The 16,111-nt window shown below is 40.0% G+C and overlaps 1 protein-coding gene across 1 annotated transcript in view; it reads right to left on the reverse strand.

Moving 5' to 3' along the window:
* adamtsl5 (ADAMTS like 5) overlaps positions 1 to 12,258 on the reverse strand; it is a 31,565-nt gene extending 19,307 nt beyond the window's left edge. Inside the window, exons 1-2 of the mRNA XM_085908244.1 lie at positions 11,690 to 12,258; positions 1,950 to 2,025 (exon numbers count right to left, since the gene is read on the reverse strand). Of these exons, the coding sequence (XP_085764370.1) occupies positions 1,950 to 2,025; positions 11,690 to 11,715 (102 nt within the window). The 5' untranslated portion in view covers positions 11,716 to 12,258. The remainder of the gene's footprint in view (positions 1 to 1,949; positions 2,026 to 11,689) is intronic.
* Between the last annotated feature and the right edge of the window lie 3,853 nt (positions 12,259 to 16,111).

A 16,111-nucleotide genomic window follows, 5' to 3' on the forward strand; every position in this document is an offset into this window, starting at 1 on the left:
GGCAAAGTAGATGGCTGGTTGGGTGGGGGTTGATGTAGCACCTGGGTCTTCTTGGTGTGCACGGTCAGACCCAGGGCTCTGTATGCCTTAGCAAAGGAGTTCAGGATGCCCTGGAGGTCTTCCGCAGAGTGTGCTACAATGGCATTATCATCTGCATACTGGAGCTCCATGACCGTGGTGGTTCTGATCTTGGTTTTGGCTTTGAACCTGTTAAGGTTGAAGAGCCTGCCATCAGTTCTGTACCAAATTGGGATTCCGTGTGGTAGTTCTTTGTCAATGAGATGGAGTATGGTGGCAATGAAGATAGAGAACAGGGTGGGTGCAATGATGCATCCCTGTTTGACCCCTGTCTCTACAGTGAAAGGCTCAGTCAAAGAGCTGTTGTTGAGCACTGTGGCTGTCATTCCGTCATGTAATAATCGCAGTATTCTGACGTATTTATCTGGGCAACCATACCTCAGAAGGATGCTCCACAGGGCCTGGCGATCCACCGTGTCAAAGGCCTTTGTCAGGTCTATAAAAGCCATGAACAAAGGCTGTTTATGTTCACGGCATTTCTCCTGGAGTTGGCGTGCTGTAAAGATCATGTCTGCAGTGCCTCTAGATGGGCGAAAACCGCACTGCGATTCTGGGAGAACTTCCTCAGACAATGGCAGTAGGCGATTGGCAAGAACACGAGCAAGTACTTTGCCGACTGTTGAAAGGAGCGAGTTGCCCCTTTAGTTCCCACAATCCGCTTTGTCTCCTTTCTTGAAAATGGGCACTATCAGAGCGTCCCTGTGCTCCGAGGGGAGTACTTCTTTTTCCCAGACCTTCAAAAAGAGGGAATGGAGGTGGCGCTGGAGCTCTGGTCCACCTTCCTTTAGGACCTCGGCTGGGATCCCATCTGGCCCAGAGGCCTTGTTGTTCTTCAGGCTCCTGATGGCGTCTTGGACCTCTGCTAATGTGGGAGGTTCACCCATGTCTTCCCTGATGGGACTCTGAGGGATATGACTGAGAAGATCTGACTGAATTGTGCTGTCACGGTTGAGGTACATATAGGAACACTGCATTTCAAAAGCCTGCCCCAAAACACCACAAACGGTCAGAACATAAACATGTTCTCATGAGCAGACTCAAAGACCTCAGAGGCCTACTCATTTAGGAATCTGGTTGAAGACCTGTGATTAGTTTAGTTCATTATCAAAATGAGCTGGATTTTCCCCTATGGAACCTGAGAGCACAAATTAGCAAAATAGCAGCATTTAGGTTGATGTAAGGGCACGCAAAAAGCAGCAGCAGTTGTTTGGGGTGGTTTAGGAGTGTGTGGGTGTGTGTGGGGGGGGGGGGGGGGGGCTGTTTGGGGACTCAGAAAAGAGGGGCATTCGGCAAGACATTTCCAAGGACATCACTTCTCTGCCTTTCTGTGACTCTTCCAGTTTCTCTTCATCCCAACCTGCATGTAACACACTTTTACAGTTTCAGCTCACTGGCCACTTTCCTCTTGAGAACTTTATGTATCATTGGGTTCTTATGATGTCAAAATACGAACAGCGTCATGAAAAAGAGTGTTTAAATAGCAATTTGAACCAGGATTTTGTACTGGACAATAGATGAACCAAACACCAATTGTAAAGTGGTGAGTCTGTCTTCTTGTGCTCTGTGGTTAAGTGGCAATCAATGAAGAGAAGAGATCAGCTTGGTGAGCTGTGCAGTTTCTCTTTGAATATGAGTGGTAGAAAATGGATAAATGATAGACAGTAAATTGTTTCTTTTGCTATTAAAGTGTACGCATATTTATTTTTTGTAGATTGCTGCTCTTGTTGGGTTTTGGGGGGGAAAGAATCTGCTCTGTGTTACTACAGTACTCTTTGCAGGCTTATGTTATGATATAATCAGCCCCTGAGAGATTGAGAATGAACAGAGGCTCTTCAGATGTTGCCGTGCAGTGACTTGTCTTGATGACTTACACTCTGCAGGGAGCACAGGCAGCCAGGAGCGACGAGCAGCAGAACAAAGGTCAGGGCCTCGCATAGACTCAGCTTCCTGCGGACAAATAGAGACACAAACGGAAGATGTTGAATAAATACGGAGGTGAAAGTGCAACAGATGAGGCAGCGGCTGCAAACAGAACAGTGATGCATAAAAGACCGATTTTTTTTATAGCTTTTGACTTCATCTCGCTCTTTTCTTTTGATAAATCTCAAAACTTCTTCAGAATTCCAAAACAGTTGGAAAAATACCCCAAAGTCAGTGTTCTCAGATTCCAAAGACATTCTTCTTGTTTAAACTGTAGACTGAATTGTCTATAATTGTGAATGTATGTATGACTGATTGTTTGTCTTTGCGTGCCCTGCAACTGACTGACAGGTCAAGATGTTCAGGTTGTATCTGACCTCTTGCCCAGTCAGTCAGGATCCGAGAGAGGAAACTAGAGTACTGGGAGAACATGCAAATGCCACATCAAAATGTTCCAGTGGAGCGTTTGAGCTAGATATCCATGCTTAGCACCATATTTAACCAATTCAAAAGTTTTGCATGATACAGAACACTTTTTGTACGTATCTAACATTACAACACTGAGTCATTTGAGGTGCTTCCAGATAAGACTTATGTTTTTAATGTCATGCTTTAAGCTTTGTTCAGCGGGATAGTTAAGCTGCTCTTTAGCGGCGAGCAAACACGCCTCCGTGTGACTAATCAAAAGACAAGTGTATTTTCTGAGAAGTGATACAGTGATTCTGGAAAGAACAGCCCCCTGCCCCCTTTTAAACACTTCTGCTGTCAGACACAATGTCTCCTCTTTGCCGTGTCATGGTCACACTCTTTGGACAAAGTGTAGTACGTTTGGAAAGCTGCCAACTTCATCTTCTTCATCTTTACCGCATGCTTTTTATCTGGCACCAAGTCCGTCCGTGGTCCATCACTCACGACTCTTTTATCCCTCCTTGCACCATAAAAAAAGTGCAACCCCCAAGCTTTTGTAGATGTCCTTTGGCTCTATCCCAGGTCAGTTGGCCCGTACAATTAAACGATACACATCTCACTCACACTTGGCTGAGCAAGCCCTCCCTTCAGCTCCTATCTTAAACTAGCATGGGAATTCATATCAGAGGAAGAAGGTCATTTTAACCAAAACAATAGCAAGGAACAAATCTTCACGGTGGAAGGATCTTACATCCTTAGTTTCACATGACTACATAGCGACTGTCCGGTTTCGGCGAAGGCAGACTAACCAGTTTGGAATTTTTGCTGTGTCTTTTTCCCCACATTCTGTGATTAATTATTCCGTGCAATCTTAAATCCGTCTGGAGTAATCTAACCATCACACAGAAGAACGAATCCTAACAAATCTACTGACAGTTCAAAACAAATCTTTATGGCTTCTGTCTTAAGAGTCTTTTGAACATTTCAAATGTTCAACAGTATTACTAATGGAACCCAGCGGCCAACTAATGAAAACCATCTAATTAGTAGAGTGGATTGTTTTCAAGGTCGCAATGAACTGATCATGATCTACTCTCAACAAAATGAACTGATAGCAGCCATACCTTAGCATTTTTCAACTCATGAGCCAGATGTCAGTGTTGTAAGAAATCAGAAGTGGGCTAAATGGTGGGCTTGTATTAACCAGGTGTCCAAAAACAGGACTCTAAATGAATGTTGTCCATCAACCTTCATAAATTCAGTAAAATACAAGAATAAAATAGATAGCAACACCCTAACCCTATGTATACAACATATTGACATGCATAATTGTAAAGATAATCTTTTTTCTTGGTTTGACTTTCTCTTTGTTCGTATAGAAACATGAAAAGACAGCAGTCATAGATACTGACTGATTGCCCCTCAAACTGCAGGGGCCCTTCAAGAGGTGAAAGGGGTCAGCCTGCCTCCTCCTGCTCTCATTAAGCCTATAGCAGCACATTAGTGCATAGCTCCAGGCCAGGGAGAGGGAAGTGACTTTAATCAATGTGAGACAAGTTGTTTATTTTAACGGACATTTGTAGCACATATGACAAGAGCGTGAGAGGGAAGCACCCCACCCAAATGACTTAAACATATGTAATTGTTTATAAGGGTTATTTTCCACATTTTAACTTTACAAATCAGGAATTCATTTTTATGCTAGCATATGATACCAAACATAATGATGTATTTGTTCACTCATTGTAATTAGCCAAAAAGCGCAAGCGAGTCTCTAAAATTCTGGTAAAAGCTTTATGGACCGATGAGATGAAGTGATAAAAAGGATCAAAATTGAAAGAAGGAAAGACGTTGTCATTTTCCTAATATATGAATAGTAGCTCATCTGTGAAACTCTCTATATGTAATGTCAAGGCTGTCATGGCTACTCCTTCTGAGGCCTTAAATATATTCATTACATGTACATTACTGCAATGATGAAGGTGGTCATGAAATGTTTGCTCTTGAAAGTCACTTTCATTGCCAACTATTACTATCCTATGACTGAATAGCACAAAGAATAATAAAAAAAAAAACATTTATGCACTCCAGGGCAAATTCCATGAACTAGAAAAACAGTTTGACAATCACTTTCATTACATTCAAAGTTGATCTTCAATTTATGGTTTCTTTTTTTTTTTGTCTTACTCCAAATATCAAACAACAAAACCTAACGTAACATTTTACAATAATCCTAAAATAGAAATATGCCTGGAGAGTTAAAGAAAAGGTAAAAACAAAACCTTCAGCGATCATACAAAACTTCAGCTCACATTGCAGTCAGGACAAAAAAACACCATGTTTTATTGTAATTGCCTACATATAGATGGAAAGTGGACTGCAAGCGATGTGAATAACATCAATATCTAATTAATATCTCTTTTGGTGTTTAAGCTTAAGTGTTGAGCTTTAATTGAGGCAGCTCACCCAGCAAGTTAGAAAGCAATATTTCTTCCAACTATATGCCCGATCTTAACCTTTGATCCCCCCCCCCCACTTGACATGGAGCAAAGACACAAGCAGTGTTTGGGAGAGCTGGACGGAGGGTCTGATCATTATAAGGAGCATGCCACTGAATGAACTGACACAACCTTTAACAGATGTTTAGTCTGAGGGCCCTTGGTCAACTCTGACCCCTGAATGTGCGGTGACTATGAATGAAGCAATAACAATCGAGCACTCTGTGGGCCAACTCTGCATGTATTCATGAAATGAGCTTCTTTGAGTGCAAATGAGACGTCTTTGTGCTTGAGCAGCTGCTTCCCTTGGAGGATATTTTAAAGGGGAGAAAAAAGAAGGGAAATAAATAATGTTGCTCTGATCGATCTGTGATCGACTGAATTACATAAAGGCCTTTCCTTTCCAATCACAAAAAAACGCTCACCCGGAGCCTGCCTAGAACAGTCGGTGTTCAGTGTTGCGTCCCTTCCTCCTTTCCTTAAGACTGCACATGTCATAGAGACCAAAGCAGTGACTGAATCATGTTTTTTTGATTCATGAATGAATCTAAAATAAATATTGACAATCAATTATTGAAACAAATATTAGTGAACAGCTCTAAAATTGAAAAATGTGCAGCCAATCTATGTGCTCGGTATCTGAATCGGTATTGGCCAATCTTATTCATAGATGATTGTGTCGCATTGAAAAATAACTTTTTACCTACTTCAGACAAACACAACATTGTGAACTACATGTAACATGGCACTATGTGCTGCTGAGCCAATATTGGCCACGCCTATTTAATTTAATCACACAAAAAATGTTGTCACAATATTGTGAATTTTTATACAGTATTATGAGCATTTCTATATCTCCAATCTGCTTTATATTGGGATAATTAATTGTATTGTGAGGTTCATATCATGATACTATTGCATTGTGACCTTTGCATATTGTCACATCCCTGAAAAAAAGGATCCGTTTTATCAGGACTGCCTTCTGCCATGTTTTGTAGCACTGTAACAGACTGCTTGTCTATCAAAGCCAATTTGTTCTTTTGTGTCTGAGTTGAATCCTCTTCAAATTTTGCTTCCTGGTTAACCATACACGGTCTAATCCCAATACATGACTAGATTAAGAGATTCAAAATCACACTGTTAGTTTTGCTGCTGCCTTACAAGCAAAAAACATAGCTGTCTTGAATTTGAAAAAAAAGATTTGATTTTTCACTAAAGAGGGCTTCGGTGAATGCGCATATGAAACTAGTGGGGTTCGGTACCTCCAACAAGGTTGAGACTCAAGGTCTAGACTCAAACTCTTGCTCAGTGACGTTCCCCTCACTTTGTTTTGCTTCACTGCTTCACTTCCTTTGCTGCTTCCACGACAGAAAGAACAAAGTTGCTACACCGTCATACCTCAGGGATTATAAGATTATCTTTTTACAGCCACTTAGACTGAGCACTAGGGCACTTCTTTTACCGAACTTGTTGATAGCAATTCCTTCTGCGGGGAGGGGGGGGGGGTATATTAGCTTTAACCTGGACAACTTAAGTATAGGTGTTTAAATAGGGGAAGAAAAATACTGATATTTCCATTCATCCATTATCCACACTGCTTGTCATAATTAGAGTGACTTGAAGAAGGAGAGCGCCAAGCCTGGCGCCAATGAACTCATGTGGGCCGTGGCGGCCGCCTTCACCAAATGAAGAGGAAAAACACAATTTTGTTTTTCTTTGCTTATCCGTTCTATTCATAGTCAAATGACTATGAGCAAGAAGTGGGGGTACATCCTGGAATGGTCGGTGTGTCAACCACAGCCTTACATAGACAACAATTATTCACACAATAACCTAAAAGGATTGCTGTTTAAATGAGGGAGGTTGACAACCACGGGAGAAAACACGACAGAAAGGCTTGAGGTGTAGAAATAAATGATGCAAGATCATTAAAAAAAAAAAAGGTTTGGACTTTTGTTTATGACATTTTGTCACTTTTAATCAGTTTTTAGAGAAAGGTTGTTAGTTTTTATTCACCCCCCCCAAATGTTTAGTTTCAGTTACATTTTATCAGTTTTAGTATTCTTTTTTTTCATGTATAGAGCATTTGTCGTGTGCAACATCCAGTATAAAAAAAGCCACTTAGCAATAAAGTAACGTAAATTAAAAATTTCAAACAAGTATTCCACCTCCCTTCCTCTTTACATACAGCAATATCTAAATACATGTATTGAAACGGAAACTGAATATTGTAAATTTTGAATGTAATCAAATGGCCATAATATGTGGGGTCCTTCAAGGGTCAGTCCTTCGACCCCTTTTGTTGAGTCTCTTTATGATACCTCTTGGTCGAATGCTTCAGAACACCAATCACAGCTATTCCGATGACACACAGCTATAATGATCAATGTCCCCAATTCATACTAGTTCAATAAACATTTTGTGTTACTGTCTAGCCCAGGTTCTGACCATAACAAAGAGGTCAGAAGATGTTTATCCAGTCTTAAGGCTTTTCTTTAGCTCCCAATTAGCTCCAGAATAGATTTAAAAATGCTGCTACTGGTATATAAAGCACAGATTTTTTGGGGTCCTGAAAACATTAAAGAAATGCTGATTGAATATAAACTCAGCAAGACTCTGAGATCTGCGGACGAGCCCAGAGTTCAAAGCAAACAGTAGAGCATTTAGCTTATATGATGCACACAAATTGAATGAGATGACAGGAGAAGTGAAGTCAGCCCCGAGTGTAAATGCATTTAAATACAGATTAAAAGGTTTGCCTTTCCCCCCCCTATACTTTTGATTAAAGTCTTCTAAATACATTTTTTTCAAATCATTTTTGTCTTCTGAGTGATTTCTGAAACCTATTTCTCTTTCTTTATTTTTAATAGGCACGATACATTAAAGTTTTCTCTTAACGTGTTTAAATGTACATCATTTTAGTAATTTAGATACTTTTTTCTCTGCTTTGCTTCTGAATGTCGTACTCTGTTTTGTTGTTCTTATGTTTTTTTGGATTTGCCTGTGTGAAGTGCATTGAGCTTTCTCTATGAAATGTGCGAAATAAATAGCTGCCTTGCCTTGCTTTGAAAGCTCATGTATATGCATGAGTCGACGAAGATGAACACAAAATACATTTCACAATTATACGTGGGGACAAGCGGGATAGAAAATGGATGAATGGATGGAGTATACTAACTATGGTATAGTAGCAGTGTAGTATAGTAAGTTAGTTTTATAAATGTAATTAATATCTACTGTAGTTTCAGTCAGTTTATTTTTTTCAAAGCATTTCTTCATTTTGTAAACTTTTTTTTCAATTTTAGTTATTTTGTTAGTTTATAACCTCGATCCATGCACATTTGAACCACAATCATTAAAAAATAGCAAAAGTTCAATCAAATACAATGGACTATCATTCTCCAGGTTTGAAAGGATTTTAGAAAAACACATCCTTAAATGACTTGCTGAGAAGGAAACCGACAAACACACAAGGCCAAAGCAATAAACACGTATCTGAATGAACCTTGTGACGAGCAAGGAATATAACCATCTTCTCTGCCGGCGAACAGCGATCAATGTACACGAGTTAGCCAAGTACACGATCTTATTCAAAGAAAACTGCATACAAGATGGAAGGATTCCAAGAGAGGTGGTCACAAGTTCTGAATGTGTTTTCTTCAACTTTGGCCTGTGAATCTGAAATGTTTTATGTTTTGTTTTCAAATATTTGACTCAACCCCAGAGGACTGGAATCTCTGCAATATATTAAAGACAGATCAATAACAAGTGGACCTATGAGCATAATGTAAATTCTTAACACGTTATCAGCTCGACTCAATTCTGCAGAAGTTTTTTTCATCAAACTATTATTTTGAATGAAATTTATGGGAAAATGCTTCAAATGCTAAGCATGACAAGGAGAGTTAATTTGAGAAGTAACTTTCAAATTTTATTTATTTATTTTTTATTTTTTTATTTTTGTTTGTTTGTTTGTTTCTTTATTGGGGGTTAATTCCAAAGACCTGAAGCAAAATCTATCAATTATTTATCAATGACCAACATATGAACAATTGTTTTTTGTTGTTGATATTCAACAGTTGTATTTCTTAAATTCACATTGTGTAGTGTTCATTTCTAGAAGCAAAGCTACATTTATTTATTTATGTTTGAAAAATAGGATCACTGAAATGTAATTTTCAAAACATTATTTGTGCACCAGCATCCATCCATGCATTTTCTGTACTGTTGTTCCTCACAAGGCTTGCGGGTATGATGATGATGCCTATCCCAGCAGTCTTTGGGCATTAGGCGGGGGACACCCTGAACTGGTCGCCAGCCAATCGTAGAGCACACAGCGATGACCAATCATTTGCACTTGCACCCACACACACCTGCGGGCAATTTAGAGTGCTCAGTCCGACCACCATGAATGTTTTTTGCTTTTTGGGCACGGTAAGAACATGCAAACTCCACACAGAAAGGCCGGAGTCGGAATCAAACTCACAATCTCTGCACTGTGAGGCGGACGTGCTTGTGCAGAAACAACAAAATCAAAATTCAAGACTCCTTTGTAAAATTATTATTGATTATTACAAAGTGTGCTCTGAGCAAACTGTTTCACTGCGATCATTTGGAAACTAGAGGGTTGTCGAAATGAGCAATTCACTTATTCAGACTGCACCAAAAACTGAGTACCGGAGTACAGCTCGAGGTGCTCCAACTGCGGAACGGTGTGCACCAGTAGCTGGCCAAAACTAATTTTCCTCGCAAGTTGGTGCAGCAAAGTAGTACCACACTTCCCTCGACTGCGTGCACGTTTGTGTGTGTGTGCGCGTTTGTGTGCAGAATGACACTCACGCACTTGCCAATGATGTCATAAGACTCCAGTGTTGAGTGGACCCACAAAAGTGAATGAGGTGGAGAATTTTTGGATGCTGCTGACAAAAACTAGCAAGTAGAAAGTTAGCGGACCTGGAGTCACCTACAAGTGTTTCTCTTCTGATTTCTGAGCCATTTCATACTTTGTATTTTTTTTTATTCATTCAAATTTGGCAGGCTTGGTAACAATGATGTTCTAGACAGTCTTTCGCTGTAATTTTACTCAAATTTACCACCATTGCTACTCTGCATTTAGTATATCATGGCAGCATGATTATGCACTGAAGAAAACATTTAAGATGCCCAACAATCAAAAGAAAATGTAATTTTCCCCCTTCTTTGTTGCTGGAAAAGATAAGTTAGTTGCAATAGGACACAAAAAATGACATCACTGCATGTAAATTAAATTAGAGTCCCCGAATTGAAGCAGCATTTAGGTTCATAAAATGTGCGCAGGGGCCCGGTAGCTGTTTCCCAAACAAACATTCCTCAACAGAGTTATCACAGACGGAAAACTTGCTCTGAGCCAAATGCTACCCTTTCGCCTCATCGGCTTCACTTTGGAGACCAATCACTTTGACATCCTGTCGTCCATCGGACAGACACCCCCAATAATCCCTCTTGACGCATCCATCAAATGTAGCACCTTAAAGGCTTAAAGTACTCAGATATTCCTGTTTGTTTCCACTAACAGGGCAGAAGAGGATACAGCCAAGGTGGGTTTAAGGTCATGACAGTTAAAGACAGATTAAAGATAAATAGAGTTTGTATACACAGTTGGACCGGAGGATTTGACGTAGTGTGTGTCCACTGTTGCAGGGCTTAGATCAAAAAATGAACATGTTATTTATAGCTGGTGACATTTAAGAGATAAATGCTGTGTGGCAAGATAGACGAAAAGTAGAGCCAGGAGTTGCAATATCCCAAAAGTGGCAGGAGCATTACCTCACTGATGGCAGGAAGCGCTTTACGGCAGACTGAATAATTATGAATTGTGCCCTCAGAGGAAATACACATGCAAGATGCATGGGCAAATGCAGGATTATCTCATTGATACGTTTCTCTGAGGCAAATATTGCGCAATGAGAGACCAGGTGTGCCACAGGAAATTGTCTAGTTTTACTTCATTCCTCCAAATGTGATTTCTTTACCAATAATACAAATTAAATATCTTTGTTAATCTATAAATTCCAGCAACAAAAAGTGATCAGGAGAACAAGTGGGTATTCTTTCATGAGATCACAATTAACCCTTGTATGCATTTTCTATTAAATGGTGTACACTGTACGCTATGTGCTCAATAAATCTTGTATATCCATCCATCCATCCATCCATCCATCCATCCATCCATCCATCCATCCATCCATCCATCCATCCATCCATCCATCCATCCATGTCCATTGTGCTGCCTTTAAATGTTATCTATCTATCTATCTATCTATCTATCTATCTATCTATCTATCTATCTATCTATCTATCTATCTATCTATCTATCTATCTATCTATCTATCTATCTATCTATCTATCTATCTATCTATCTATCTATCTATCTATGTGTGCTTGTTCGTGTGCATGTGCGCGTGCGCCTCAAAACAACAGTAACGGGGGAGAACGCTCAAGTGTCCCAGGAATTTATCACCTCGCGTCCATCACCACTTTTGCAGCCCCTTGCAAGAAAAAGAACTCGAGGTAAATATTTGAATTTAGGGATGCTCACGATGTCCTTTGAAATGTCCAATTAGTGTCAAATTAGCATACACGTGAAAAAGGCCGATGTCTGGCTCGAAGATCTTGATGTACTAAGCTAATTTGCACTTTTCATTCTTCTTTTTTTTTTTTTTAAATGTTTTACCAGGTAAGCCAATTGAGAACACTTTCTCATACTGCATATGCAACTCGTTCTGAAAGTGAATGCAGTTTCCTACCTTGCAACGGACGAGGAGGACATCATGGTGGACACTAGCAAAAAGTCACGCGCTCTTTGGTCGTCTTCTCATGGTGTCAAACAGCGCGGCTCAGGTGCACTTTGCATCCCAGCTGATAGCGTCCACAGTCGGATTTCAGAACATTCCATGGCAGCCTCCTGTCTGTGCCGCTTTCATTTAAAACGCATTGAAAACTTTTTACTACTCCTACCACTTTCAGGTGTCAAAATCACATTCAAACCGCCTTATTTAGAGAAAGTCACAAAAAAATATTTGGATATTATGTCATTTAAAACCAAACAAAACAAAGCTCGCACGCAAAAGAGTGCAATTTCATTAGGGACTTTCGCTTCCATGTAAATGCCTTTATCTCTGTACAAAAAAGTACTGAGAATGTACTTATCTTAGTGTCTTTTCTTCATTCATAAGTCTTAAACAAGTCCAACGCGCTCCACATAAAAAAAAGCCTGCAAGTACAACTGACATTGCGACACCAGCAAGTTCGCATGGTGACACTCCGTCTGTGTGCACGCGTGTACACGTCTCTGTCTCTCTCTCTCTCTCTCTCTCTCTCTCTCTCTCTCTCTCTCTCTCTCTCTCTCTCTCTCTCTCTCTCTCTCTCTCTCTCTCTCTCTCTCTCTCTCTCTCTCTCTCTCTCTCTCTCTCTCTCTCTCTCTCTCTCTCTCTCTCTCTCTCTCTCTCTCTCTCTCTCTCTCTCTCCCCACCTGAGCAACATTCCGGACTCTCCCCTCCAATCATCGCTCAGCTCTCCTCTGTTGTACTTCTTACTCCTCGCTCCAATAAGATTTACTACTTAATACAAGATGGGAATATGTCATTCTCTTTCAGGTTTCTGAGGTTTTTTTTGTTTTAGAAAACAAAGCAAAACAGTAGAACTTGCATTTGCCGGAATATCTAGTTTGCATTTTTCTTTTCTTTCTTTTTTTTTTATCCTCAAAGTGCTCAAAGGTTCAAATCGCTCGCTGTCTCTTGGTCATCCTCAGATGAGCCTTCTATCGTTGCTCCATACATTCTTCATACATTTGGCCAGTTGGTTGGTGCTCTGGGCTCCTGCATCCCTCTTGAGTCTGTCCACGTATGTTAGTGTGGGACATCCTCTTGACTGACGGACATGTGTTCCCAGCACCAGTTTGCTGGCTGGCAGCTCTCAGTTTCTTAGGCTATGTCCTTCTAGTCTCATTCTCCTCACAGCAATTTTGTCGCTCACCCTCGTACAGGATTGTGTTATGTGCACACTTGCTGATGTTTAGCACTACACACAACATCCTGGTGTAGATTATAATAATAGTAACAATATAATAATAGGTTAAATGAAATGATGAACATTTGTCTTGTTTTGTGATGTCATTTGACCAATCAATTTAAAAAAAATAAGGGATTAAACACTTTTGTCATTTTCACTAGTGAGGCACATTTGTCAATTCTTTATCCCTCAAGCCAAACTGACATCATGCTACAAAACTTTACCTTTTGCCTTTGTTCCCTTTGCCTTCAAAGGAGCTGTTGTTTTGCTGCAAAATCATCGGAGAGACACAAATTAGAATGAATGTTTGCTCTTCATTGCCCAGGTAATCTGTTAGACGAGTTCATAAAACATTTGTCACGTTGCCGCTCAGCTCTCGACCTACTGGCCGGCTGACCTTTGAATTCATCGAACTGCCTCCACCTTAGGATGTCACAAGCTCTTTAAATTTTATCAAAATGGGGACATCTTATCAGACCTAGGCAACAGTTTAATGCTGTGGCCTTGATCTCTCATCTACTGCCTTGCAGACATAACACGACGGTGTTGAAGGTGTGTGATTTAAAGCTCCCTGTTCTGTCTTATTGTTGCATGTGAGGAGAAAACATGGGACTTTTCTTTCACTATCCTCAATTAAAGTTTGAATTTTTTCAGGCCCTGTCCCGAATGAAATTTATCAGTAGATCTCTAAATGCCATTTTATACATTTCAAAAAAAAAGATATTGACCTTCTCTGACTGTGGCTTATTAGGTTTCTACAACTTTGCAAAATAAATCATCATGGGTCTGTTTCACAAAGCAGGTTTAGTGTGTGAACCCTGAAATGTTGGAAACTTCCATTCCAAAAGGAGTTAACCCAATTGAGAGAAAAAAAAAAGGGTAACTCATGCCTGTTTCAGAAAGAGAGAGGTCATTTAAGATTCAGTCACCACAGTTACAGACTATGAACCAAACCTGGTCGCGACGAGGTTTTTCCTCAATGAACCTCGGGTTTCTGTGCCCGCCCTTTTTCAGAGACACACACTGCTTGTTGTTGCCTCATTCATTTATTAACTCATCAGCTGACCTTCGAAAATATTCAATGAGTCAAAGTTCAAAGAGTCAGTATATGAGAAATCCATTTAGCATATCCTTTTGATAATGAGGGAATTAAATTTACGTTGGGAGATGGCCACAGCCACTTAACATTTACCTTATGATGAAAAACAATCCAAATGAGGTACCCTTGTGAAATGTCTTACCGTCTTGTTTGAACAATGTTTTCATATTTCATCTTCAGATGTTGCCAAGAGCGCTTCTCCCCCGCGGGATTACACTTTAGTGAAATGAATTCCATTCAAGCAGTTTCATAGCAAACGTATTCATTCAAGTAGCCTTTCACACTATTCAGTCGTCAAGAAGTAACTCACATTTTCTAAAAGGTTGTTGACCCCTGCTATAGATGGGTTCACTCTCTAACTGTATTCTGAGTGCCTCAACGGCAATTCATTTGTCAGTTTTGTTTTTACTTGTTTGATAATGTGGAGCTCTTGGAGTCATACCTCACTTAGTGTTGAGCAAATACTTCAAAGACAAGCAAAATGAGCAGGTACCACTGCAGGTTCAAGATAGTCAGGTAAAAGCATCACAACCTGTGACTGCTTAAAACATGACAGTAGCAAAAGTATCTCCTTGAAAACTGCACATACACAAACTAGCTCAACATATTGTATATTATGCGTGTCAACATACAACCCAAATTCATACCCTCGATAAATGTAATGGGAATGCTGGAAATTACATAAATTACATATGTATGTATGTATGTATGTATGTATGTATGTATGTATGTATGTATGTATGTATGTATGTATGTATGTATGTATGTATGTATGTATGTATGTATGTACGTACACCCACGCACGCACGCACGCACGCACGCACGCACGTACGTACGTACGTACGTACATACGTACATACGTACATACGTACATACATACATACGTACATACATACATACGTACATACATACCAGGATACTGCACACAAGATACATACATATATATATATATATACATGATTTTGTCATTTATTGTGGTTGGCCTGCAGGAGTAAATTTGAGTTAGGGGATCTGGTAATGTTTCCTATATTTGGAGAGGGTGGTTGACAGTGGTTTTTATGACTTTAAGGTTTTGTTGCTGCTATTGCCTGGGGCTATGAAGATTGATGTAAATCAGTCTTTCTCAACCACATCACAGCTGAGGAAGTTTTGTTTACCATCCAATAGAAGCATCAAGACTAGTCTATTTTAGTTTGCACTTAAGGTCAGCAAAAGTCAGCCCAGTTGGCATGAATAGTCATGTGTCTCAGGTTTCTTTCATGTTGCTCGTTTTTGTTTATGAAGAAATTAATTAAATGTACAGTCGTAAATTTTGCAAGTCCTTCCAGTAAACCGTCCCAATGATAGTCACCTCATAAAAACGATTTTGTCAGTTACACGATGGCGTCCTTCAGCTGTGCTCTTGTCCCTACTTGTACAGAGATTTTCCTCATAGTTTCATCCTGATAATTGTTCAACCCACTTCACATTTGAAGTACTGTGTGTTTGCTGAGAGACAGTAACAGTCAGACACATGTTTACAGTAATCATCACATTCATACATGTGCAAGGTATCTTTTTCATTCTGTGCATTTGGCAGAAGTATGCCGCTCTGTAATCAGAGACAAGAGAGCCCACTTCAGTGCTGCAACAAGACATTCAAGGGGCTTTCTCAAACCCCCGACCTCCTTTCAGCTTTTTACTGAGCTGGCAGTCTGCCAGCATGAGCAGCGTCTTGATGGTTGGACCGGGTTTCGCACATTGATAAAATACTTTAGGTGTGAAGAATAAGATCCATTACACACAGCCTGACAACGTGGGTGATTGGGAGTAAGATTTTGTTTTTTATAAATTTTAGAAAAAAATAAAAGAGCCCTTCTTAAGAGCGTGTTATCTACTTAAAAAAAAAAAGAAAAGAAAACGGTTGGTGACATTTCTTTGAAGGCTGAGTCTGGTCAAGGCTTAAGCAGGCCAAGCGGCTGCTTGAGGCTGCTGGCCACGACATCAAAAGAATAAGGTTGGATGACAGATTCATTGTGAACCTTCAGCTTCTGTGTTTACCTGCTAAAGATAGCATCAT

This window comes from Syngnathus leptorhynchus, chromosome 3 (genome assembly GCF_054491065.1).
Source record: "Syngnathus leptorhynchus isolate UIUO chromosome 3, UIUO_Slep, whole genome shotgun sequence".
Classification (NCBI taxonomy): Eukaryota; Metazoa; Chordata; class Actinopteri; order Syngnathiformes; family Syngnathidae; genus Syngnathus; species Syngnathus leptorhynchus.